Source organism: Hippopotamus amphibius, chromosome 2 (assembly GCF_030028045.1).
Source record: "Hippopotamus amphibius kiboko isolate mHipAmp2 chromosome 2, mHipAmp2.hap2, whole genome shotgun sequence".
In the NCBI taxonomy this organism is placed as follows: Eukaryota; Metazoa; Chordata; class Mammalia; order Artiodactyla; family Hippopotamidae; genus Hippopotamus; species Hippopotamus amphibius.
The window spans coordinates 46,367,943-46,395,343 of NC_080187.1; the positions used below are offsets into that span (position 1 = coordinate 46,367,943).

At 40.4% G+C, this 27,401-nt stretch overlaps 1 protein-coding gene and 1 non-coding gene across 2 annotated transcripts in view; one reads left to right on the forward strand and one right to left on the reverse strand.

Moving 5' to 3' along the window:
* Positions 1-7,989, forward strand: part of TRPM6 (transient receptor potential cation channel subfamily M member 6) — a 134,024-nt gene extending 126,035 nt beyond the window's left edge. Inside the window, 2 exon segments of the mRNA XM_057721746.1 lie at positions 3,460-3,566; positions 6,048-7,989. Of these exon segments, the coding sequence (XP_057577729.1) occupies positions 3,460-3,566; positions 6,048-6,181 (241 nt within the window). The 3' untranslated portion in view covers positions 6,182-7,989.
* Positions 7,990-16,662: 8,673 nt separating this feature from the next.
* Positions 16,663-16,735, reverse strand: TRNAG-ACC (transfer RNA glycine (anticodon ACC)). Its single transcript has one exon. It is a non-coding gene; the product is annotated as a tRNA-Gly (tRNA).
* Between the last annotated feature and the right edge of the window lie 10,666 nt (positions 16,736-27,401).

Sequence of the window (27,401 nt, forward strand, 5' to 3'; positions counted from 1 at the left end):
GTACATCTAAAGTGTATTAGCTATTTCTTTGAGGTAGGTGAGTTAGAGAAGATAAAGGTGAGCCATATTGCTCATGTGCATCCAGATCCTATGATATTTGACCATGGAGTTCATGTTGTAACCCTTAGGATACAGATAAAGGCTTTGTTATTTTTCAGTTTAGCAGAGCTGAAGGGTTTTAGCTAAAAATAAATATTATTTCTTCAGTAGTCCTGTGTGTCCAAGGGTTTGTAGTAGGAATCTTGCATTACAAGTACTTCCTTTATAATTTTGCAGTGAAAAAATTTTGCATATAAAATGAATCAAGTTTATGTATACTCTATCACTTATTGAATTTTGACTTTGGTATATATATTTAATATGACCTGAATATTTCCAGCTTTTAGAATTCTAAGAAGATTATATTATTCCTCTTGACAGTTGAGTATTTAATTGCACTCTATAGGTCAGTGGATCTCAGTTTCTCTTAGGGTCACCTAGGGAACTTAAAAAGAAAAAGCTGCTCAGAATTAGCATCAGGTCAGAAACTCAGAGTATAGAGCCCTGATGTCTGTATGTTTCAAAAGTTCCCCATGTGATTCTAATGAGCAGTCAGGGTTGGGAGCCTCTGTCTTATGGCAAACTTCATTTTTTATGACTTGAAGATAGGAATTCTGGAAACTGATAGGTTGGTATCACTGTCGCCTGCCTGGTTTTGTGGGGTCACCTAATTTTGGGTGTAGTTGGTCTTCATGGGGAAGATAATAAGTATTATTTTATCACAGTGTGGTGAATTACATCTGATCAGTTCAGCGAGGCTCACATTTTTGGATGCCTTCTCTGTGTTAAACCTTTGCTACACAAAGCATGGGCCATGAACTAATAGCATCAGCATCACCTGGGAGAAGGTTAGAAATGAAGACTTTCAGGACCCTCCCTAGACTTCCTGAATCAGAATCTCAATTTTCATAAGATCTTCAGATGACTTGGTGTAAATTAAAGTTTGGGAATCAAGTGCTTTCACATGTTTATTTTACTCTTGTCTTCAATCCCAGTTAACAAATGAGAAAACTGAAGCTCAGTGGAGATGCTAACTAGCTTATGAGGAGAAGGGGGTCAATGAAAGGGAATAATCCCCTACCAAATGGAAAAATGTTTTGTGGAGCAAACTCTGATATTGTCCCTAATGCCCATTGTTTCCTAACTTTCCCCAACCTTTTGCACATGAAGATAAAGTCATCAGACCTTCTCCCCCAGATCCGGACACTTAACTTGGTTCCTCAGGTCGTTGACCCTCAGTGGAGGCTGCCTCAGTGTTATTGGTAGTTTGGGATTGCACCTTTTTTTCCCCCCACTTACTGTCTTGATGGTTTGGGGCATTTGACGAGTATGAAATGATGATGATGGGATGTTCTTTAGTAAACCTCTGTGTACATGGCACTAATCAGCATTTCCTAGAACGTGGAACGAAGCTACTGCTTGCTTTCCTGTGTCATGAAAAGTCTGGAAAACAGTTGTATATTTTTTCAAACGTGGTTATCTGAGATTGCAAGGCTGTAGGCATGGTGTATGAATGTCCCTACAACCCTCCTTCTCTCTCCCCTGCATAGGGAGTGGTCGAACCCCTCATACATACATATTATAGTATTTTTTTTTAAATTTATTTGGCTGTACTGGGTCTTCGTTGCGGCATGTGGGATATTTCGTTGTGGTGAGTGGGCTCTTCGTTGAGGTGCGTGGGCTCTAGAGCACACAGGCTCAGTAGTTGCGGCACGTGGGCTTAGCTGCCCCGAGGCATGTGGGACCTAAGTTCCCTGACCAGGGATTGAACCTGGGCTCCCTTCACTGGAAGGCGGATTCTTAACCAGTGGACCACCAGGGAAGTCTCCATTCTATAGTAACTTTGATTCTTTTGTTTTAACTTTAAGAAAGCTCATAGAGGGAAATGCTTTTGCTTACAGTTTTTAATCTGAGAATCAATGTCACATTTCTAAGTTGCGAACTTTCATGCTTTACTGGGAGGAAAGAAATGGCAGTGTGGAATGCAAAAGAGTGAAATATTCCAACAGGGTCGTGTCAGAGAGACTATAAAAGGAATTCTTCAATTTTAATGGCTAAAATAATACCTTCATTTTTCACTTTATCAGCATGATAGAGTTCCAGTACTAAATATTGAATGATTCTATTTCTTTGCCACTTTTGGTTTCACCTTATAGAAGTGGTTCCTTACCAGATGGACTGAAAGAGGAATAGCTAACAAGAGGCAGCTTATGCAGCCCGGTAAATACCACCAGAGCCGTATTTTGTAAGGGCAATTGAGTGACCAGGAAAGTTAATCCTGGGTGTCTGTTCATGTTGTCTTCCCAAGAGATTTCCTCCACCTACTCGCCTCAGAGCAAAGAGGCAATCTGAGATCAAACTGACATCAGCCCTCATTCTGAGCTTGGCACATCTTCAGAGCAGCTACTGTTATTCTGCCAAAAGGAAGTGGAAATTGAGATAAATGTTTCAATACTCAGATGGAAAAAAGTCCATTTTTACGCCACGTCCCCTTTGAAAAACCGCATTCCTTAGAAGCAAAGTTTATTGTTTCCTTTTGTGATAGTTTGCTTTTCTTTTTTCTCAAGACGTAGTATTTAAGAGCGGTAATTGAGTTCAGATTTTTAAATGTGCTGTTTTCCACTCTGCATGTCATTAAAATAAAATATCAGCTTTCATAAATTTTCTTTGGAATTGTTTCCGGTGTGCTCTGTTCCTTGGTGTGTAGAGTGTCAGCCAAATAACAATGGTTGTGTATGATCTGATAATGGATGAACGTTGATACTAGAATCTGCTAAGGATCTATTATAATTATAGACTGTTCAAAATTGCCTAAGATATACTGATTTACTTCCACAAAATCACCATCTCCTAGTTGTCTTTTTGTGAAGAGCCCAGCTATAGCAGTTTGCAGGGTAGAAGGAGCTATTAAAAGAGCCATGAATACTGGGTGTTGAGTTTTGTCAGGCTTTTGTGTCTGAGGACATTGGTTATTTTCAGAAAAGTATTTTGGTTTGAAACAATGCATATCAATTTTTTCATAAGGGGTGTTTCAATAGCAAATTTATTTTACTTTATACTTACCTTTCGGGTCTTCTAGTAGAACAGTTGGTAATGAATGTCATTCTGTCACCCCGTATGCATTAAAAAGGGTCTCACTGTATTTTGTTTTAATGCGGTACATAGAAAATTCACTCTTCTATCAGATTAGCGTGGAAATGAGTTTCACAGTAGGTCTTGGAGTTGGGTACAAGGATTGAAGTGCATTTGAATTTTAAATTTGCAAACCTAACATTGTTGCTTCCCCAAAGTGCTCTGTTCTTTGTTGGCTCCTTCAAGTTTACTGGGTTACTATGGGATACTGTTCGGTATCTCAGAGAATCCTAGTTGAGCTCCTTTTTCTTAGCTGTGATCTAATTGATATTCTGATATTTCCTCTAGATCAAGAGGAATGGCGTTTGGACCAGCCAATTTAGGGGAAGATGCAATTAGAAACTTCATTGCAAAACATCGTTGCAACTCCTGCTGCCGGAAGCTCAAACTCCCGGGTATGCCCCCAACAATTCTATTTTCCTCTAAGTAAATCTCTCATTGAACAACATCCATTGTAACCTGGGATAGAGTAGAAAATCTTAATCACATTTTTATCTCATTCACAGTCGAGGCCTGACTTTCTGACTGCAAATTTTTCAAGTCTCTAAAGGGATTACAAGGACAGGGATTTACTTCAGGTTCTGCCAAAATGTGATAAAACAACATTGGGCCCAATACTTGTCACAGTTTCTCCAAGGGAAAGGTTCCACCTACTTAATTGGGGTAAAATTGGCCTGAGGCAGGTCTCTGTTCCCTGCCCTGCCCCCTCCCCTTTGGGTCTTGAGTGGTGCCCACAGTGTTTCTCTTCTATTCTTATTTACTCCTTGGACACTTGGGAGGGTGTGGCGTGGGGGGAAGCAACAGCTATCAATTGAAGTAGTGCTTCTCACTGTACAGACCTGCCGCTTTCAACATACATTGCAAAGCATGTTTTGCAAATACAATTTGGTAATATGGCACACTTTCTCTGAAACCAATACAGTCAGTATAGAAAAGTATTCCTAACAGAAAAGCAAGCAGCTGGAGGCCTGTGTCCCCCACATTGGCAGCCCCAGCTCTGTGGCATTCTTTCCTTTTCATCTCAGAAGGGATTTTTTATGTCTGTCTCAGCTTGCACACTATTTTTCTAAGGTCGCACCACACTTGTCCTTAGAATGGAATTTCACATCTTTTCAGCTGAGTAGCCCTTCCAGCCTTATCATAAATGATTGTACCCTGAATTGGAAATCAGTAAAAGATCAACATCCATTGCAACTTGGGATGGAGTAGGTGTAAATTTACAACAAAGAAATGCAATTTCTAATCCTGTTGGAGTTAGAGGTAGGAGTTGCACTTGTGGGCATGATGTAGCAAACGACTGCGATGTGGAGCAGCTTCCAGTGCCGGCGAGAAATAGCTTGTCAGCCGGGTGGTGGCGGTGGGGACGTCACACTGGAGCAGTACAGGCAGGAGGGGTCTTGCTGTCATCTTGTAGATGCCTCAGGACTCCTTCTCGCAAACCACACAGCAGCACTGGGCAGAGAGATCAGTCCACAGCTCATTGGCCAAGCTACCTACTGGCCTCCTCTCTGGTCAGAAGGAGCCCAGGAAGGAGAGGGGTCTGGGCGGAGCGGCATCCAGGCCCCCAGGTTAGGAACCTATGGGAGGCAGGCGCTGACACATTATCTCCCATCCCATGATCACACTCTGCTGCTGACCTCTTCCCAGACTGACTCATTGTTTCCTGGGCAGGGCAGCTTCTCATACTTGAAGACACAGGGCCTATATCTGATCAGCCAGGAGAAAGTGAGACTTGAGGCATAATCACTGCTGCCATCCAGTTACCTCTTCTGGAGGATTAAGAGTCCCCCCTCCCTCCCTCCCTTTCTTCTTTTCTTTCTTTCCCTAACATGGTGGCCTTTGAGTAATTCAATAATTCCTCCGTTTCTAGACCTAATCCTTGCTTTCTTTCAAAATCTTAGTTGACACATTTAAGTGGAAATAAGAAATATCCTCATTTACTCCAACACTTGGTAATCTGAATATTAAAAAGTTTAGCTTAGAAAACAGAATTGGGCTGATTTTTCTTTTTGTTTATGTTTTACTTTTTTAAGAGAAGCAGTTTAGGATAGTGTATGAGAGGATGGGAACCATAGGTTGCGCTCACACCCCAGAATGCTTTTTACTAGTTTTGTGACATTGGCCCTCATTCTCATCTGTAAGCTGGAGATGATAGCACCTATCTCATAAAGTTGGTGTGAGGACTGAAGTAAAGTAATAACTGTTGGTTATTATTAAACCATAATATGTGTTAGTTTTATGTCCAGATAATCCCCATTTAACATTACAAAATAGTACAAGGAATGCATGTTTAAGGTTAACAAATGTAGTCAACACAGCATACAATAGTACACAGACATTGAAAGCACACTCTCCTCCGTGAGCTCTCTCCAAGGGTTACCCTTACTAATGATTTCTTTTGATAATTTCCCTGTCAAATTAAAGAAGGAGGCTTCAAGAAGCATAGGATCTGATAATTGGAGGACATTTTTATAGATGCAGCCAAACCTGAGGTGCAGCTTTGTTGCAGAAAACTGACCACCGACATCCTGAGTCCACCATTTTGGCTGCACTCTCTGGCTCTGCCATCATTCAGCAGCGAAAATGCCCTGTTTCCAGTTTGGCCTCAACCCTGGCCAGGTCATGTCTTATAGAGCACCATGCATTGAGTCAAGCAACCAAATCATGCCTCCCCTGCCCCAGTGGACACAGCTTTGGGGAGTTAGAGTCACACATGTGTATAATGGGGTGAGTTTGGACATGGTTGAGGGTTTGAGTTTCACATGGGAGCAGAGTCCTCTCTGAGCACTTGGCCTGAAGTCCTGAATCTGGTCTATCTGTGTGAACATTGTGTTCTTAAGGATTCCCTATACCTGTCTTAATTGTCTTCCTTACAGATTTAAAAAGAAATGACTATTCCCCCGGAAGGATAAATTCCACCTTTGGACTTGAAATCAAAATAGAACCAGCTGAGGAGACTCCAGCAGAGGAAGAGGATAGTAATTCCTCAGAAGACCTCACACGACTGTAAAAAAAAGGGAGAAGTAAGAAGATGACAGCCCTTGCCCTCCCTTCCACAAACTCTATGGTAACATAGATAGATTGATGTAAAACTGATGTCAGAGCCTCTGCCAGGATGGCCTTACCCTGAGGGCCTCCTGGGACATGCCTTCTGAGCCTCATGTCTCCCTTGCCCAAGGACCTCGCAGGTGTATGATGATCGGGTTCTCCTAGATACTGACCTGTGTGTGAGGTGCTTTGCGTGTGTTCCTCATCCTCCTCAAGTTGCACAGGAAGACACTCGGATGAAGCAGCCAGGAAAGCTGCTCCTTCATACCTCATTCCTTGGTGCAGAATGCTGGGCACTAAGAAAACCAGGCAGATTAATTTATTTTCTCACTGTGTGTGCAGACTCTAACCTCCACTACTGTTTATCACCTCACCCACATATGGTATTTTTGTATATATATGTACATAAAAAAGTCACTCAACTTCCTCCTCTCTCCTTTCCAGCAGCAAAGGGCTTTGAATAGCGGCAGGAAGGAAAACAGTGGAGTGAGGGTGTATTTGCACAGACTGGAGCACACGCCTGCACAAACTAACCAGTAAAGAGTTAGCATCCTGGTGAAATCTAGATGGGTTTAGATGTTGTCAGTGAATCATATGATAACTGGGCATTTCAGGTTCTCTGGAAGAGAGGAAAGGGAAATCTAAAACAAATGCCCTTGTATCTTTTTCTTTTTCTTTTCTTTTTTTTTTTTTCAGGGAACAAGGATATATAAAACTAGAAATTATTAAGAAATGTTTTCACTTCTCTTAAGCTCAGGGACACTATTGATTAGAGAGTTGACTAATCCAACCTCTAAATTATCACTCCCTTTTTCAAAGCTGGGTGTATAATATTACAAGCTAAATTACTTTATGTCAGGTCCTATGAGGAAAGATGGGGTTTCTGAATGCAAACATGCTTCAAAGGTGTTTGCTTCGTTGCAGTGCAGTTCTGGTGGCTTAAAGAGTGCTGCAGTGTGTATTTTAAGTACGGCCTGAGCACACGTAACCAGTTTCAGAGACCAGAAGAAAGCGCCCCTGGAAGCCACACTGTACAGCATGTTTGGGGGGTCATTCATCCCTCTTTCGCACTTATCAGAGTCACCCTACCTCAGAACAAGCGCAAGCTGTTCACACAAGGAGGAACTGGAGGGCTGGGAATCTTCTCCCCTCTTTCCCTGCAGCTCTTTTCCTCATTATAAAGTGTTCCAATCTACCAGCAACAAACCTCCTGAATTTGAAATTTTCAACTTACCTTTATTGTTAGCCCTTACATTAGCTGGCTTGCTTTTTAAATCAACACTCCTGCATTCTTAGGTTATACTTGAGGGAAATGTTGCCTGGGGATAGGGGGATGGAAAGCCAAGGATCTGGTTTGCCAAGGATAGTGTCTGATTCTTGTGAGACGTGCAAGGGCTGATTTGCAGCCCTTTTACTTTCATCTTGGGGGTGGTGGGAGGTGGGAAATTTGGGTGACTTCTTGATTGGCAGTGAGGATAAACTGTTAATGCTTTATTCAGAGCTTAACTGCTTTATCCTGTTCTGCAAATCAATAAGGGATCTATTGGTACTCACTTCAGAGCCATGCTCAACTATGGAAAGAGGTAATTTGCCTATCCAAGGCCAAATTAAAAGCATCAATTCATTGGTCAAATATTTATTACCTGGAATGGAACTTGAAAAAATACATTTTGATTTAAATTTTCTGTGTTGTGATTTTCTCTCTCTCTTTCTCTAAGAAAAATCACCAGAATAACATTTTTAAAAGGTGAGCTGCTTGGCAAAGGTCACTGTGGGATAGTTTGCAGGCAAATACCAATGTGACAGTCATGACTTTGGTTCATGACCACAAATTAATTCATTTATTTGGTTAATTTTATTCAATAGATATTTATTAAGTGCCTTCTCTGTAGTGTGTAAGGGATGAGGGTGCAGTGAACATAACATTTCTTTGCCCTCAAAAAGTGTTGTGTCTCATGTTTCTTTCTTTTTTGGTTGTTATTCCAAGTTTGGGTTTCTGATAAATGCTAAAAAGTTTGACTTCTTGGCAAATGTTGAATCCAGAGATGTGTTCCATACCCTATCTGCCAGTGGGCAGTAAGTTCAGACTGGGATAAGAGAATTAGGGCAAAGAAAAAGACATAGCTGGGGCTGGTTTCAGGAAGCACTGAGGACAGATGGACTGCATAATCCTTGTATGAGCCCTTAGCCCATCTCACAGATGGGATCTGAATCTGGGGACCAGAGAGACAGCCAGGTTCCTGGAAGTCCTTCCTGAAGACATCCTGTGCACGGGCATTCCCTTCCATGGGGCTGTACCTTCCTGGAGTGACTTCTACCCAGTGATATCTTAAAGCTTCTGACAACTCCGGGGAATGAGATCAGATGTAGTTTTGGGTGTTTCTCACCCTGTTATTTTAGGTAGCTTTGCCAAACAAGTACTGGGTGACTAGAACTTCCCTAACAACCATTTAATCAAAAATTGAAAAAAAAAATGTGTTGTTGTTGGTTACTGTTTTAGATGAGATGGATCACTGAGGTTCTGGAAGTCATGCCACAGATGCTCCTGTCATGGCTTGTTGCCTTTCTCCTGGCATCTAGCACAAAGCAAGGCACATAACAAGCTTTCGACATTATTTGTTGAAAGAAATAATAAAACCTTCACATGGTAATGGATTTCGTTCACTAGTTAATAAATCAGATTTGCATTTTTAATCTAGGAGGGAATGATTACCAATTCCTTAAGACCCAACACAATTCTTTTGATCTCTCTCTGTTTTAATTTTCCAGGAAATAGCTTTTAACAACCTACACCTTGTCTATTGAATTCTCAACCTCTTCTTGCCCTTATCGTCGTGGTGATAATACCAGAGTACCGTCCTTCTTACTGGTGACTATTGAAATGAGATGATAACTTCCCAGAAACTGCCTAGAAATAATCATCACTTTATTACCCTTTGAAAAGAAGATTGATAGAAAAGTCATTTGAAAGATGGTTCATTACCATGCCCTAGTATGATTTCTTTACTCACATCTCTCCAAAGCATGAGAAAGGGAGGATTATTCTCTGAGGTCGGAATTTGAAGGCTGTGTGTTTGCCTCTTTGAAGTCTTGGTATTTAATTTTCTGTAGTCATTTCTTGGGCAATTTTCTAAGAAACTAGTTGAAGCTAATTTATCATAAGTTAAAGTCAAATGACAGAAAAGACTTTTTTTCCCCCTTAACAGCATTTTATTCCACAGAGGTTAGCTTCTGAAGGAAAATGAGACTTAAATAGCATTTCAAATCTCCAGCCACATCGGTGGGTACACAGAATAGAAAGGGTTCTGGAAACCACACTGATTTTTTATTTAGCACAGTTATTATTTTGTGATTTTCCTTCCTAGACCTTGATGTGCAGATAATGAAATGCCCTCCTAAAAATAATTAGTTAAGTTGCTTAATTTTTCAAAAAGAAACTTTCAGTCCTGAAGGGATAACAACCCTTCGTCTCTATCATTGGCAGATTTGGTTTAACTTGATATAATTCTTTTAACCTTTGTTGTAATCCCTAACTCTGAAATGAAGACGAGATACTTACCTTTTCAAACAAAGGTGAAAAATAATGAGAGAGCATTTATAAGGTCCTTTGAGAATCTCATTTAAAAGACTTCTTGTGAGCATGGGATCCAGTTTAATAAGTAATAAAGGGTTTTCATTTTGATATTATATGATCATTATTTTATGTTTACAGAGGATGCTCAGTGGACTTGTTTCAGTATAAACACAAAAGTGGTTTCTGCTATTTCTCTCTTTCCAAGGGGAAAAAGCTCATCCCTCCCTTTTTGTTTTAAAGCTTAATTAAGTAGTTTAAAATCAGGATGTTCACCATTTCACAGTGTCTCCTACTTATTTTGGTTTTTGATGGATTTAGGTTTACACAGCTAATGCCTTTTGCCACCTTCTGCCCAAGAAAATCTTCTCAGGATAAGTAAAGCCCAAATCTGACACCATCATTGGTGATATTTTTAGGAATGATAAAAGAGCAGGTTTAGAATCTTGATATTTGTAAAGCTTGATGTTTTAGAAAAAATTTAGCTAATACTGATTTAGATTTTGTCAGTATAGGGCTGTTTAATAATAAGAAAATTCTCGCCTATGGCTTGCCAAGCATATTTTAGTAACTAACTTCCTTTAGAATTCTTATCTTCCTCTAGTGGTTTTTGTTTGTTTTGTTTTGGTTTTTTTTTGTTTTTTTTAATTTTGAACCTTTAGAAATCCCATCTGCTATATTAGTCAAAGTCCTTACAATTGTTATGGTAGAAACGCTTTGGCTAATGACTGTCCAAATGTGGACATAATAATTGCCTTTCACTGGAGGGATTTGGGAGAATCATCATTAGAGTCATGTGATTGCACTTTGGCTTCTAAGGAATCTTTTTTTCTATATCATATTGGTCACCAGTAAGAGGTCACAGAACCTCAGGATGCTTTGGTAACCAAAGGAAATCCTTGGTGTCTGTTATGGGCTGAATTGTGTCCCAACAAAGTTTGTGTGTTGAAATCCTAACCCCCAGTACCTCGGAATATGATTGTATTTGGAGATAAGGTATTTACAGAGGTTATTAAGTTTAAATGAGGTCATTAGGGTGGGGCCCTGATTCAATATTACTGATGTCCTTATAAGAAGAGGAGATTAAGACACGGACATGCTGAAAGTGAAGGTCATGTGAAGACAGGGAGAATGGAACCATCTATGAGCCAAGGAGAGAGACACTGGAAGAAACCAGACACGCTGACATCATGGACTCCCAGCTTCCAGAACTGGAGGAAAGAAACTTCTCTTAAGTCACCCGGTCTGTGCCAGCTTGTTATGGCAGCCCTAGAAAACTGTTACAGTGTATTGCCTGTACCCTGTACACTTTGGAACTCCCTACTTGCCCCTGGAATTTTGTAGAAAGGGACTTGGGAAGCAGAGATGCTGGCAACAGCAATGGAGAGGAGGAGGAGGAATGCCCGTTGGGTGCATGCATCTGCTGTGGGAGAGGCCAGGTCATATCATGGATGGTGGCAGGATGGTGAATTATTGAGAGAGTAGACAGTGGTATGTTCTGGAGATCACCTGAGTGTTACAGATGAAAACAAACATGGGCTGGGCTTCATGAGATGGGATGTTTGCCTACTGCTAAAGGGCTTCTGGGGATGTCCTAGGGGGATTGGAAGAGAGGTGTGGTGGTGATGTACTGTGTAGTCCTTAGTTTTGCACAACTTCAGTGTATATCCTATTTAAGAAATATTTATTGCGCCTTTCCATGTGTTGTGTCCTGACCCTAAGGTTATCTTATTAGATAAGATCCATTTCTGTCTCCAAGGGTCTCCAAGACAAATAAGGAGTTTACAATATACTGATTAGTCATTGCCTGGCAACAATAATGATTATAATGATAACTTTTTAGTATTATTATTATTATAGCCAATGTGTGTTGAGCACTCATTATGTTCTGGGCATTGTGCTGCATGCCCATTGCAAAGATTTGAAAAGGCTGCTTATAAGTTAGGCAACTTAATTACGTCAGCTACCCAAGGGGGAGCCAGGATTTAAAGCTCAGTCAAATCAATGACAGAGACAGATAGGCAATACTAACCAGCACACTTAGAATTACTAGAGCATGGATCCCTATGATGGTTTGAAACACAGATTTGAAAGTCAAGACCTAACTTACACCATTGGATGAGAAAATCCAAACTGGCATCCGTGGAATGTTATCTTTTGTCCTCTCTGTATATGTCACTATCAAGGAAATCTTTCCTGCACAGCTAATAGCCATTGATAGACTGTGAGTCCATGGTAAAGGCACTCCCTCTTAACATCATCACAAGGTAAGTGCAAGATGATGAGTGGGTTTTTTTGAGTCTGGCACTATGTCTGCCAATGAATTTTTCTGTTTCCACTTCCATTTCTGTCCTTTTTTTATGTCCTCCTAAAAAATTAAATATTTACTGGTCAACACAGCAGCTAACTATTCCATAGCATCTAGTGACATTCAAGTTTATCAATTTATAGTGAAAAGTAGAATCTATGCAAACTACAAAACCTTTATCAGCCTGACCATCACACTGTGTCCCTGGAGGCCTTGGAAGCTGGATTACAATCAAAGGGTTGCATGAAGTGCATGGAATCAGAACAAAGAGAGTTAGATAAATCACATATTTAATGGTGTCAGGCTAAGACATCCTGTTTCATCCCATCTTCTCCAGAGGAATAAGCCTGCCAGTGGGAGTGGAATACCCAAAGTCTGCTATATTCCAGACTGATTCCAAAGTGATCAGCCTTGAGAAATATGGATGATAATGAGATTTTTTTTTCTCAACCATCTTCTCTCCCTTCCCTCCTTCTTCCCTCCCTCTCTTCCTTCCTTTCTTGCTTCCTTTCTTCTTCTTTCTTCATTTTCCTTTCTGTGACTCTCTATTTGTTACATCTTTTTATACTATACTAGCTGCAAATATGGACAAAGAAGCATCATTAATTTTACAAGTGAGGTACCTATTTTTCCAGAAATGTAGAATTAGGAAAAAAACCCCACAAAACTAAAAGAATAGATGAAAATAATGAGATCCAAAGAGATTGTTTTATTCAAAGTTAATATAACTATATTGTCCGAGGAGGGACTAGAACTCAGGCCTTCTAAGTCACCATCATTTGTCTTAATAATGACTGAATTTGGGTTAAGGCAAATAATGTTCTCTTGTATTAAGTTCTCTGTTTTCTTGAAAAATATTCAGATGTTTCTGTGACTAAGCTTTTAACTTGGAAATCTTTATAAGGCTGTTATTAAGAGGGGTCAAATAAGATTTACTTGTCTATGCTTTTCAAAGAGGATAATTCATTAGCTATGTGATTTTAGAATTATAGTTGCAAAATAATATTGCAAATGAGTGATCAATGATTTTAATATTTCACTTTGTGTATTCGTATGTGTGTGTATATGTGTGTGTTTAAGTAGAAAGTAGGTATTTGAATACCAGGCTTGAGCAACCATTGAAGATTTCAGTGAAAAGACTGTAAGATGAATTTCAGTGAGTCTTTCAGATATTTCATTTTATTTAGGATGATTATTTCCTATTGTCATAGAAGGCCACTTAGGCCTATGGCATGCCTTGAATTGTCCCAGAAGGGCCTACATGAATGGTAGAAACTTCTCTAAACCCTGGAGCCAGATGGACTTAGGTTTGAACTGAAGCTCTGCCAGTGAATAATTTGTCTCCTTGGGCAGCTTGATTCACCTCTCTGAACCCAGCTTATCACATGAATATGGCAGGATAAGCTGTTAATGTACCGACTTACCTTTCTTCTTTCTGTTCTCCATCTCAAGAAGGTGGGTGGATGCCCTTGCCTCAGGACATTACTGGCTTACTGCAGAAGTTTTAAGGTCCCAAAAGGGCAACCTCTCACCAAGACAGCTGGAAAATTTATGGGGGGTGAAACTTGGAGTTGATAAGGCAGAGGAAGCCTACCCTGAGAGGAGAAGAGAGACTCATTCCTGGAGTCAGGGAAGATGTTGGTGTTTGGGGTAAGAGGCATAGGGCTTGTGAAGGGCCAGTTTATGGGTATCAGAAGGCCTGACTGAGACCTGTGGCCTGAGAAGTCACGGGGAGCAATACACATGCATGCTAGTCAAGGACCAGATGGAGCCACCTGCATGTGAATGGATCCCATGGGCCTGTGGGCCTGGCGGCCAGGGTTAGAAGCCCTTCCCAGTTTTCCAAGCAGCCAGCCTCTTACACGTTTTAGAATCCCAAAATATGCCTGAAACTCTTTTATCATTTTAGAGAGAGCAGACCTCTCTCTAGGTTTAGAAAAGTAAGTTACGGTGCCATTTCTTGCACCTACGTGTGGTAGAGCACATCCATCTCTGTCACCTAATGTCTACGAAGCAGGAGTAGTCTGAGAATCAGAGAGAATGTACACGGAACACTTAGTACAGTGTCTAGCACAAAGTAGGGATGCTGGGAAGTTGTTAATAATTATTGTTTAAGATATTCTTACTTCATCACCAAAACAGTCTCCCACCCAAGATCGGTGGAGCTGGAGATGCTTCTCTCTTTTTAAAAAATAGACTTTTTAAAATGACCAATTTTAGGTTCACAGAAAAACTGAACAAAAGGTACAGAGATTTCCCGTATACTCTCTTCCCCCACACATACTAACCTCTCCCATCTGCTTCTCTTTTCAAACAAAAGACTAATAGTTCATGACATTGATCCTAGAATGCTAGCATTGAAATGGTTCTATATTAGGGGAAACTGGGCAACAACAGTAAATAGGCACAAAAATGTGATGACAACGCAATAGATATGTATTTCTCACTTAACACTTGATTTCTCTGCTCTACACAGTCTTTCTGGGACCCAGGCTGACAGTGGTTCTACTATCTTTAACAGATGGGCACCAAGGGGAAAATAACATGTAAGGGAAGAGAACACATGAGAGGTTTCATGGGCCAGCCCCAGAAGTGGCATGCATTCTTTTGTTCACATACCATCATCTAGAACTCAATCACAGGCTCATGCCTACCTGCAAAAGAGGCTAGACACTGCAGTCTAGCATTGTGTCCCAGAAAAAGAGAAAAAGGAGTTGGATGGACAGCTAACAAAATCTGTCAAATTAAGGATTATTTATTCTGGTCCAATTTTTCATTCGATTCAATGTGGCTCTGGAGGGTAGAGTGTTCTTTGGTAGGGCTTTGGAGAGTGGGTTTTTTCTTTCTACAGAAATGTTTAACATGGAGTTCTCCTTATTTAGTATAGGGCACACTTTTGACTAACACTCCATATCTTCTTGCACCAGACATCTTCAAAATATCATCAGATATATTCCTTTTTGTTTCCCCATAATTTACTTATAATGGCAAAATCTGTTGGACACAAAAAGTAAAATCTACTTGGAATGCAAGTTGGCTTTATTGAGCACTGTTAGCTTAGTAACAGCTATAAAATATGTCCATTGTGACTTTCCTCTCACTGCTTGACCTCCACTCATTTCCTGCCTCACCATCCCTCTAAGCGACACCACGTGAAATCAAACATTTCTTGCCCTCATTTCTAAACTGCATACAACAAGCTAGCAGGCATATAAGCAGTGAGGTAAGAGTAGAAATTTACATAAGGCGCCTATTAATATAGTATACAAATGAGGGTCCTGTGGAGAATGTTAATTCATTTCCTACACTGAATGGCCATGATCACTGTAAATTTTCACCATGGCAAAGGCCAAGATGGAGGTGGAAAACTTGGATATACATAAGAGATGGGAAATTAACTAAGTTTTATGAAGAGAGTTAATTATCATGTACTTTCCCCACAAAGTAAAAGACCTTAAACAGTGCTCTGACTTTACAACTCGGATTCATAAGCTTGAAAATGATTTTTAAGAGTCATCTTGGACAGTTTCTTGAAGGGCAGTGGGTGGGGAATTGAAACATTTTCATGAAATATTTCACTTTATCAAATTTTAAAATTGAGGACACTTTTAGAGTACTATTGCAAGAATTTATGATCTGTTCATTTCTAAGTCCCCTAAGAATCATGGCTGACAGAGCATAGGTGAACTAGACAGAACGTGTGATTTTTTTGGTAACTCCCCAGTGCCTGCTCCGTGACTTTATCGGTTCAGTCATTGATTTTTTTGACTTAACTAAGACTCACTAAGTGCCTAGTGTTTGCCAAGATTAGCAAAGTGGGTACTCACAGGTCTTTGTGAAGGCAGACATGTAAAACAACTTCATTGCACCAGAAGCTAAACTTGAGGCATTTGCAAAATGCTTTTGAATTCCAGTGAAAGAGGGACTCCCTTTCTCAAGAGGGAGGGGAAGTCTTCACAGAGAACGACATAGAGATTACCTGGTGGAGGAAACAGCAGCTGGGAGAGATGTTGGGGAATGGCGAATAGTTGTATAGCTAGTTTCTAGGGCACATATTGGGATAAAGTAGGCAGTAGCGTGAGATAAAGCTGAGAAAAATGGGTAAATTTGTTAAACGCCTTATTTTAACAAGTTTTATTATGCAGGCTAGGGAAGTTAGGAAATGCTTTAAACATAATAAATTCTTGGTTAATTAATTAATTCAGCAGACACTTATTAATCATCCACTGAGTATAACCTGCTTGGCTTTAGAACACTGGCTATGATGTAGACATTGCCCACAGGAACTTAGAGTTTGGTGAGTGATTACAATCAGTAGAATTGGCTCTAAGGGTTGTTTGGGAAGGGCTTTAATTGTCATACCTTCCAAATTCACTTCGTATCACCATTATTATCATTTAAAAAATATTTATTTGTTTGTTTATTTATTTATTTGGTTGCACTGGCTCCTAAGTTGTGGTGCGTGTGCTCCTTAGTTGTGACAGGCAGGCTCCTTAATTGTGGCTCGCCGGCTCCTTAGTTGTGGCATGTGAACTCTTAGTTGCGGCATGCATGTGGGATCTAGTTCCCTGACCAGGGATCAAACCCAGGTCCCCTGCATTGGTAGTGCAGAGTCCTAACCACTGCACCACCAGGGAAGTCCCCTCATTATTATCTTTGATGTGACTGATGGAAGTCTTCTCAATCTGAAGGTTAAAAGTTTTAGCAAGGAAGTAGCACTTTGCTGACCAGATAGAGTTTCTCAAAATGCCATGGACTCTCAGCTTTCCTCTCATTGGAGTCATTAGGCACACACCCTCTAGGAGCAGGAGGCATCTCCTGATGCTTGCAGTCCAAACTTTCTTTACTAAGGCAAGACAAGACCAAGAGTTTACCTAAAGGAGTAAAAAGAGATGCAGTGAGCTGTTCTTAATTTTAGTATCAACTTTCCTAACTGTGGACATTTCAAAACATCCTGATACCATCTTTCAGTAGCTTCTCTTTTTCCTGCCAATGTTAACTGATCGACTGTATCAAACATTTGTGGGCTGTGTGCCCGACCCTTGTGTCTCTGACTCCTGCCCCTGCCAAAAGCAATTCCTAAATCATGAGTAAAATTTTAAGTTATCTATCTCCGACCCACATACCTTTGGTTCCAGCAGAGAAAGTATTTCATTGGGTTTCGGAGAATTAGCTGAAAACTCTGTTGTTCTCTGGGCAAGGGAGGGTTCTGTTGGTCAGGGGTCTCCTCACGGTCATTGCCTACCTGGGAAGGTTGCCGTGGTCCTCTCTTCTGGGAGGAAGAAGGCCAGATAAGGTCAGGCAGTACCTACAGCCCTTGTCCATCTCTTCTGGCACAGAAAGCTTCCTGCCTTCTCATCTTATTTTGGGCCTCACTCAGGTGCAGTAACCTCCCATTGGTCCAGGCAGATCAAGACATTCCCCCTAGCCTCCATCTTGAGCCTCCCAGCCTCAGCTAGGCTCTGAACTCCTGGTCCCGAGAGCAGGATGGATTAGCGCTCAGGGCTCCCACGATGACTCTATCAAAGCTTCCCTCCGCACATCTCCATTATGTGAACGGCTCTGTTAACCAAACCTATTATCTTTCCCCCTTGGTTTTCAAGTTGAGAAAGGGAAAGCAACTTCTTTAATGGCCCACAGATTGATGATTAACATTTTACATGTCCCTGCTGCTAAGTAAAAGAACTGCTTTGTGGACAGTGAAAATGCCTAGGAGAAGGAAGCGGGAGTCAACTTGGTTTATTAAGTTGTGCTGCTTCATTAATCACAATCTTTTTTTATGGCAGTGCTTAAAGGCCCATCCATTGTACTTCTCGGGAATGGGGTAGATCAAAAACAAGTGCTTTTAGTGCACCTTTGACATCTGGCATAGCAGCCGGCTATCTGCGATATTGCTCTCAAGCCGTGTGGGGAGCTGCATTTACTGTGACCATGCTGGCCCTTCTGATTTAAGCTACTGCAGAGGGCAATGAATTACCTTAAAGGAGCTCCAGTGCAGAACTCCAAGTTTTATGCTGGACCCCTGCCAGCTTCCCCACTTTATGAGTATGAACAATCAGACAATTGAACTGATTTGACTTTGCCGCTCCTGGAGTTTCATTGCCTCGAACCTGGGGATGTAATGATGGCAATGCCATGCTAAGTGCCGCTCTGACTAGCAGCAGTACCCGCTGCCCGTTCAAGTAGGGCACCCATTCTTGTTAGCTGAAAAGTGCTCTGATTTGCAGCAAGGGGGAAAATAGATCCCATGCAATCAGATTAACTCAACTCTAAATGTTATTTTCATTTAACACTGTGGAACCAGGCAATGTCCCAATTTTTTTTTTAATGGTAAACTCATTAAAAGGCAGGGTTCTTTCACAGTCAGTCTTACAGCACTGGTGCGGAAGGCACCTGCCAAGTCCCAATACAGATTGCAGACACACACTCATATAAGCTTACATATGCAATACAGATATACCTCTACTCCACAGACAGGCTCAAGCTCGACTAGTATCACCAATATACAAAAGGGCATCTGGTCCAGTCAGAATGACCTGAAATCGAGTTATTCATAATGTTTAAAACTCATGTCAGTACATACTCATTTCAGCTCTTTGTGCGAAACAGAAGGCACATGCTAAGGTTTAGTTATTGTATACTTTCTATGTCAGAGAACATATTCACTTCCAGGGTTTATTATATGTAAAATGAATTTCCTCTAACATCCTTTAAAAAATGGGGTTGATGTATTTGGAAGGACAATCCAGTGCTCACTGTAACAAACTGAAAAAATGCAGTGAAGAATCCAAAATACAAGCTACCCACTATTTTACCACTTAAAAACTTGCTATTATTAAAACTTTATCCAGACATCTCTCTTTGTAAATGCACACTGATTGATTGCTTCATTCATTCATTTTGCATCTATAAGCAAATCTAGATGTTTTTTAAAACAGTATGGAAAGTGTAATCCCATTCACATAAAAGGAAAACACACACACATTTAAACAAAAACTCCCTGGAATATCAGTTCCTTATGTCTACGTGCTTGCTTGGCATTGACTGCTAGGCTTGGAGTCTATCCTTGATTCCTCTTGTTTATTTCACCCCACATCCAGTTTATTCACAAATCCTCTCAGCTCTACCTACAAAATATGCTCAGAAGAGAATCACATCTCACCATCATCAGTACCATCATTGCTCGCCTGAGTAATTGCAATAACTTTCATATTGGTCCTCCTGACTCCTGCATGCAATTTGGATGAAACTCTACCTTTTAGGATTGTCACATACTTGTATGTTTTTCAAACATATGGTGACAAGGAGGTATTTTGGAAAGAGCAGAACTTAAATCTAGATAGACCTGGGTTTGTATCGTAGTTGTGATGGTTACTTGCTGTGTGGCCTTAGAAAATTCAGTCTTATTTTCTGAGTCTCTTGGTTTCTTCATCTGTAAAGCGGGCTAATGATACCTATGCCCTGGGCTCTCATGAAGATTAACAGAAGTCACACTAAGTAACTAGCAACAGTCTGGCACACAGTATGTGCTCTGTAATTGTTCATTTTTATGTTTCCTCTCATTCATTCAACTGGGATAATGTCGAACTCCTTCCTGTGGCATGCAAAGCCTCTACAATTGTGACCCATCTTCTTTAAGCTAGGCACCTCCCTCTCCTCACTATGTATCCCCGGCTGCAGTATGTAGCCAGTCTTTCCTGAAACCCACCCTCTCTACCTTCTCCACAAACACATATTTAAGATGCCCAGGTGGCCTCCCTGATGCTTGTCTCCATCTTCCACATCGATAAAAGACTGACATCACATATGCCAATCTGACAATAGTATTGTCATTCTTACACAAGAGGGTTTCCATGGCACATATAATAATGTCCAGACTTCCAAATGTGGCATACAAGTGCCCTCTACCTCTCCAGACGCAGGTCATGGTACTTATTCTTTGCCTTATACTTCCTCTTGCCTTTGCTGTGCTGCCACTTGTGCTTGGAGTCTTCCTTCCCCACTTTCTCTTTGATGGCTAGATCTTATTTAGCCTTTCAAAAAATGCTACTGATGTATAATTTATATATAGTCAAATGCACAAATCTTAAGCATACAGACTGATGAATTTTGAAAATGCATATATGCATACAAACATCATCTAGATCATGACAGAACATTTCCATCACCGCAGAAAATTTTCTCATGCTTATTTCCAGTCAGTCTCCAGCCCCTACCATAATACCCATTTCTATCACTGTAGATTATCTTTTGCCTGTTCTTGAATTTTTTATAAATGGAATCACCCTGTGGTGTCTGACTTGTTTTGCCCAACATGCTTTTGAGATTTATCCATGTGATTGTGTGTATAAGGAGTTCACTCTTTTTATTGTTAGACATGAATCGTGTATGTAGTAGTATCTCATAGTTTTAATTTGTATTTCCCTGGTGCCTAATAATGCTAGATATCTTAAAAAAACAAAGGAAAAAGAAATAGGATAAATTATATTAACAGAGGGACTCACAGATGGTAACGATAAGCATTGGTTTATGAAACATTTTTTCAGTTTTTTATGTAAGTATGCGTGTGTGTATGTGTGTATTGGTAGCAATATCATTTGTGAGGAGTTTAAAAATGGTTTGAAAGCAATTGATTGCTTGCTTGCTTGATTTTTATTTTTATTTTTTATTATTTTTTAAGCTCTTTATTGGAATATAATTGCTTTACATTGTTGTGCCAATTTTTGCTGTACAACAAAGTGAATCAGCTGTATTTATCCATATATCCCCATATCCCCTCCCACCCGTGTTTCCTTCCCACCCTCCCTATCCCAGCTCTCTAAGTCATCACCCATCATCGAGTTGATCTCCCTGTGTTATGCAGCAGCTTCCCACTAGCTATCCCTTTTACATTTGGTAGTGTATATATGTCAATGCTACTCTCTCACTTTTTCCTGGCTTCCCCTTCACCCCCCACCTCCCCCGCCCCGTGTCCTGAAGTCCATTCTCTACATCTGCATCGTTATTCTTGCTCTGTCACTGGGTTCTTCAGTACCATTTTTTTTAAATTCCATATATATGTTAGCATACGATATTTGTTTTTCTCTCAAAGCATTTGATTTAAATTTCAATTAATGAAGGCACTTACTGAGCACAGTGAAGGATGAAAAACAAATTGAGGTAGTGGGTGAGTGAACAAAATAAACATCATAACTTTATTTGGGGAGCTTTATCTGCTTCCCCAAATAAGATTGAATTATGAGGGTGAGTCAAAAATGATCCACACTCTGGCTGTAGAATTTACAGAAGTTTTACTATAACTGGAGTGTGGATCATTTTTGACTCTCCTCATAGATGCCTCATCTCTAATTTTATTTTGCTAATGTTTTGTCCTTACTGAATCTTTTGACTCATGAGGATTGCACTTCTTTTTATTTGTGCTTCCCCTAAATATCTGCTTCCATTCTTCTATTTTTAAGCCTATTTTTGGTGGTGGTGGGTGGTGTTTTAAAAACTCTCAGTCTGTGGTGACTCTTGATATGAGAATTTAAACTTGTTATATTTATTGCCATAAACAAGTGTTACATTGACTAATTTCTATAATTCTATATTTTCTTTCTATGTCACTTGATATAGCTATCTTTTGGCCCTCTTTATCTTTAGCCAGAATTTGTTAGCTAGATATTCTTGTATTTCATTTTAGGTCTTTTATCTAGCATTTTCACTTGTCTGGAAGACTCTCTCTCCTTTAATTCTGTAGGACAATGTTACTGGCTAGAATTTTTTTGGTTGGCAGTTTTTCCTTTCAGCACCTTGAATATGTCATGCCACTCCCCTTGTGGCTTGGAAAATTTCTGCTGAAAAATATGCTGATAGTCTTATGAGGGGTTCACTTGTATATAACAAGTTGCTTTTCTCTTGCTGCATTTGAGATGCTCTCCTTGTCTTTAATTTTTAACAACGTAATTATAACGTGTCTCAGAGTGGGTCTCTTTGGATTCATATTATTTGGAACTCTCTGAGATTCCTGGATCTGGATATCTGTTTATTTTTCTGAATAAGTTTTCTACTCCTTTCTGTCTTTTCTTTCTGGGTTCCTATAATGTATATATTGGTCAAATTTATGGTCCCATAAATCCTTTAAGCTATCTTCACTCTTTCATTCTTTTTTTTTTTTTCTCTTCTGAGTGTATGAATTTCAGTGTCCTGTCTTTGAGTTTGCTAATCCTTTCTTCACCTTAATCTGTTGTTGAACTCCTCTCTTGAATTTTTCAGTTCAATTAATTATTATATTCTTCAACTTGTGATTTCTGTTTGATACTTTCTCTCTCGCTCTCTCTCTCTTTTTTTTTGGCCATGCCATGTAGCTTGTGGGATCCTAGTGCTGCAACCAGGGATCGAATCTGGGCCCTCAGCAGTGAAAGTGCATAGTCCTAACCACTGGACAGCCAGGGAATCCCCTCTGTTTGGTACTTTAAAAATATTTCCTCTTCATTGAAATTCTTACTTTGTTCATGTATTGTTCTCCTGGCCTCAGTGAGCATCTTTATGACCGTTATTTTGAACTCTGTGTCAGGTTAACCACTTATCTCTATTTCATTAAGGTCTGTTTCTGGAATTTTATCTTTTTATTTTGTTTGAAGCATATTCCCCTGTTTCTTCATTTTCCTCTGTACTTGTTTCTATGCGTTAGCTAAAACTGCCACCTCTCCCAGTCTTGACAGAATGATCTCATGTAGGAGATGAACCTTGTCAATCAGCCTGGCCTGAGCTCTTAGCTGTCTCTCAAAGCTTAGTGAGTGTCCAAGCCACCTTCTTTGTTCTTGGTGCCTCCCAGTAGTTGAGGGTGTGCCAAGATGTGTCAGTGTCCTAAGGGGAGGTTGGCAGTCAGCACTCACATGCAGATTGATTGGCAGCTGGGCCCTCAGATAGCGGCTAGGATGTATGGTATGAAGTTAAACACATTCCAGAGAGAAACTGGGAGATGGTCAGTTTTGCTTGTGCCCTCTGCCCTTGGCTTAGGTGTATAGCTGTGTGTGGGGGGTGATTCTGCATCAGTTCAGAACTGATTCTTTGTTTTCTACAGTCCTGTGGGACTCGTGAATGCAAGCCTCATTGGCTATCAGAGGCAGAAGATCCAGGGGCCCATCCCTTGGATGGCAGCTCCAAAAACTGGAGCACAGATATGAGTTCAAGCTCCTTCCAGGAAGATACTCGTGATTTTCAGTGGGCTAGAGGAGGAAGTGGAGGAGATATCCTCTGGACTCCCTGGTCTCCAGGGAGGATGGTAGTTAGCCCGTTTTGCTGTGGTATTTTCTCATTTGCCTGATGTGTAGGTGTTGCTCAGATAGTTTATGGATTTACCTTAGAGGGAATTGCTCCATGTGTACCTGTACATTTGGTGTGTCCATGGGAGGAGGGGAGTTCAGTAGCCTCTTATATCACTGTCTTGGACCAGAACTCCAAGTGATTTATTTTTATGAGTCTTTTCTACTTTACTAGAGGCCAAGGAAGGGGACAGACAGGACAGGTTGGTGTTCCAGGAGTCTTGGACCAAGGGGCTGCTTCTGCTGCACTGAAACTACCTGGAATTTTTAGATGCCTTCTCTAACATTATCTTTTTTTTTTTTGGCCAAGCTGCATGGCTTGTGGGATCTTAGTTCCCTGACCAGGGATGGAACCGGTGCCCCTGTAGTGGAAGTGCAAAGTCCTATCCACTGGACTGCCAGGGAATTCCCTAGACATTCTTTTAGATATTTTAGTAGTGGTTACATTAAAGCTCTTTTTAAAGGACATTGTTAAGCCTATATTTATCTAATCATCATATCAAAATCAAAACAATTAATTTTGATTCTGTTTTATAGGCAATGAATTTAGTATTTTTGCTTTAAAGATGTGTTCTCTAGTTTTTTTTAATAAATAATTTATTTATTTATTTATTTATTTATTTTATTTTCTTTTATTGGCTGTGTTGGGTCTTTGTTGCCACACACGGGCTTTCTCTAGTTGCAGCAAGTGAGAGCTACTCCTCATTGTGGTGCGCAGGCTTCTCATTGTGGTGGCCTCTCTTGTTGCAGAGCACAGGCTCTAGGCACGTGGGCTTCAGTAGTTGCAGCACATGGGCTCAATAGTTGTGGCTCACAGGCTCTAGAGTGCAGGCTCAATAGTTGTGGTGCACGGGCTTGGTTGCTCCACAGCATGTGGTATCTTCCTGGGGCAGGGATCGAACCCATGTCCCCTGCATTGGCAGGCGGATTCTTACCCACTGTGCCACCTAGGAAGTCCCTGTTCTCTAGTTTTTAATCATCATTTATTATTTCTCAGGTTCTGCACTGTATCATTTGAAACAAAAACTCTTTTTTTTTTTTAGTGTTTAGTTTTGTAATAATAAGTGAAGTAATTATTTAAGTTTGTCAATTAACTTTTGTAATTATGTTTAAAGGTTTATTAAAGGCAGTACAGTATAAAGGCTAAGAGTGTGAAATTTGGAGTCAGAATGCCAGGGTTCAAATTCTGGTGCCACCTCTTGTTGGCTTGTACGGTTTTGAGCAGGAAAATGAATTTCTCTGTCTCATCTACCTTACTGGAAAATGGGGAATAATAATAGTAGCTACTTCAACGATTTTCACAAAAAGATTTAAGTGAATTACTACAAGCACCCAGGAGAGTGCCTAGCATACAGTTAGCACTATTAAGTCTTACTATTTTCTTTTTCCTTTGTGTTTGGCTCATCTTTCAGTGTTTTGGTAAATGTCTTAGAAAAGTCTCTTCTTTATCCCAGAAAGGTACATAGATACTATTCTTTTGTAATTTTGCATATTTGAATATGATTTTTTTGCATCTTCACATAGGAACAAGAAATTGGTGGAGTATAGGATTCTTGGATAATAAATTTTAATTTTTTTCCTGAAAGCTGGTAAATACCATTTTATTGCCTTCTAGCATTGATGGTTGCAAAAGTCAATGCAATTTTTCTCCCTTGAAGGTGAATTGTTTTATCTTCCTGGATTAATCAATTCAATAAATATTTATTGTGCTGGTTCTATGTATAAGATACAGTTCTATGCTTTAGGAACATACGTGTAGCAGTGAACCAAACCTTGTGAAGCTGACAACTTAATTGGGGTAGGGGTGGGGAGAAGACAATAATCCAATTACCCAGAGTTAGCTAAACTGCAAGGTCTAAGGGAACAGTTCCCACAAGGCTACCTTCACATCTGGCAAATTTCAGGTTTGAGATATCACTAAAACTACCTTCACATTTGATAATTTTCTAAAAGGACTCACAGGACTTGCTAAAGACCATTATACTAATGAATATGGTTTGTTACAGGGAAATGATACAAATTAGAACAGACAAAGGAAGAGATGCATAGGGTAGAGTCTAAGAAGGGTCTAAATGTGAAGCTTCTGGCTGTCCTCACTCCATGGAGACATCATGGTATTAACAATGTGTGACGATACACATGGAGTATTGCCGACCAGGGAAGTTCACCTGAGCCTTTGGTATCTGGAGTTTTTACTAGGCTCAATCACCTGCCACCTGCCTAGCTGTCTTTCATCTCTATCTTCCTGGAGGTTGAGCTAATACCGTTAATCTCCAGTCCCTCTGGAAATCAGAACTGATATGGTCCAAAGCCCCCATCATAAATCACATTGTTAGACTGTCCAGTGACCAAAGCCTCCAGACAAATAAAGACACTCCTATTAGGCAGGTTCCAGGGGCCTGGAGATTATCTCCCAGCAACCAGGGGCAAAATCCAGACCTCTCTTTGGGTAAGACCTCTCTTTGGCTAAGACCTCTCTTTCTTCACTACACACCAATAAATATACAACAAATTCAGTGAGGAATAATAAAGGAAGGTAAGGGAGATGGAAGCAGTGGTGGTTCTTGTAGATAGGGTGGTAGGAAGAGAAGGAGTCAGTCATGTGGATGTTTGAGGAAGAGTATTGGAGGCAGAGGGAACTTCAAGATCAAAGGCACTGAGGTGGCACACAATTGGGAAGGAACAGCTAGGAGGTCATTTTAGTTAAAGAGGGGAGAGCCTGGTATAGAGGTGGTGAGTGGCAGGTGAGGAGGTCAAAAGAGGTTTGGGGTGGGGGAGTCAGACCCTATAGAACCTTGTGTGTTTTACATTTTACTCTGGGGAAATGATGCGAAGCCACGAGAGGGGTTTGAGCAGGGGAAAGACATGCTATGATTTGAGTTGTAAAAGCCTTGCTCTGGGTTCTGGCTGGAGAATGGTCTGTAGGGAGCAAGAGCAGAAGCAAAGGGCTCAGCTACAAGACTAATGCAGTAATGAAGAAAAGAAGTGAGAGTGCTTGGGCTGGGTTGGTAGCAACAGATGGGGAAAAGGGGGTGAATCCTGGGCATGCCATCTTTTAAAGGAAGAACAGTCAGAATTTGCTGATAGGAAGGATGCCTATATGATTCTTTACTTTAAAATGTAAACATTCACTGCATTTATTTAGGCATGGATCCCCTCTTAGTAAATGGCCTGGAGCAGAGTGACCTCTCTCAGTCTAAAATATCTTTTTGATTTATCCTTATTCATTCCTTATTCCATTGTTCTGATTTCTGTCTTCACTGGCCAGATCTCAATGCTTTATTCTTTGTATCTAGTTATTATTTTTTCTTGAGTCTATTCATTCTTTTCCATGCATTTTCTAAGTGCTTCTCAGATTTGTCTCTTTTTTGTTTGTTTTGTTAAGCAAGGATTTCCATTTTTGCAGTCTCAAGGGTGGCCCGCAGGGCTAGACATTCAGGTAGGTGGTCACTCCTGCATCAGGGCCGACCACAATCTTATGGTCAGGGTCAGGGAGGGAGGTGAACAAGAGCAGCACAGGGTCCTGGCTTTTCGGTAGATGGACATTCAGCAGATGGACATTCAGTAGACGGACATCCCTGGCAGAAGGAAACAGAGGATTGGGGCTGGCCTAGCATGTAGAGGTGTTGATGATCCCTTGTAAAAGGTAATGATGGTCTTATATCTATATAGGTGCTCCTTCTGGAGTCAGCAAACAGGGTTCAAACAGCCCTGCTCTTGGGAGCAAGATCTATGGAGACAGAGAAATATGTATACAGTTTAAATTCTTCTACTAATTGCTGATGTCTACTGTAGCTCTCCCCACCCCACCCCCTCCCAGCATCTGACCTGTTAGAAGGTTGTATGTTTTATAGCTTTTTTACAAAGAGTCAATTTTTTGTTTTATTGATCAACTGTACTTAATTTCTGCTTTTATCTACGTTCTTTCAATTTTGTGTTTATTTTAATTTTTGAGCTGAAAGTTTAGCTTTTTTCCTAAAACATATATATCTGTAGA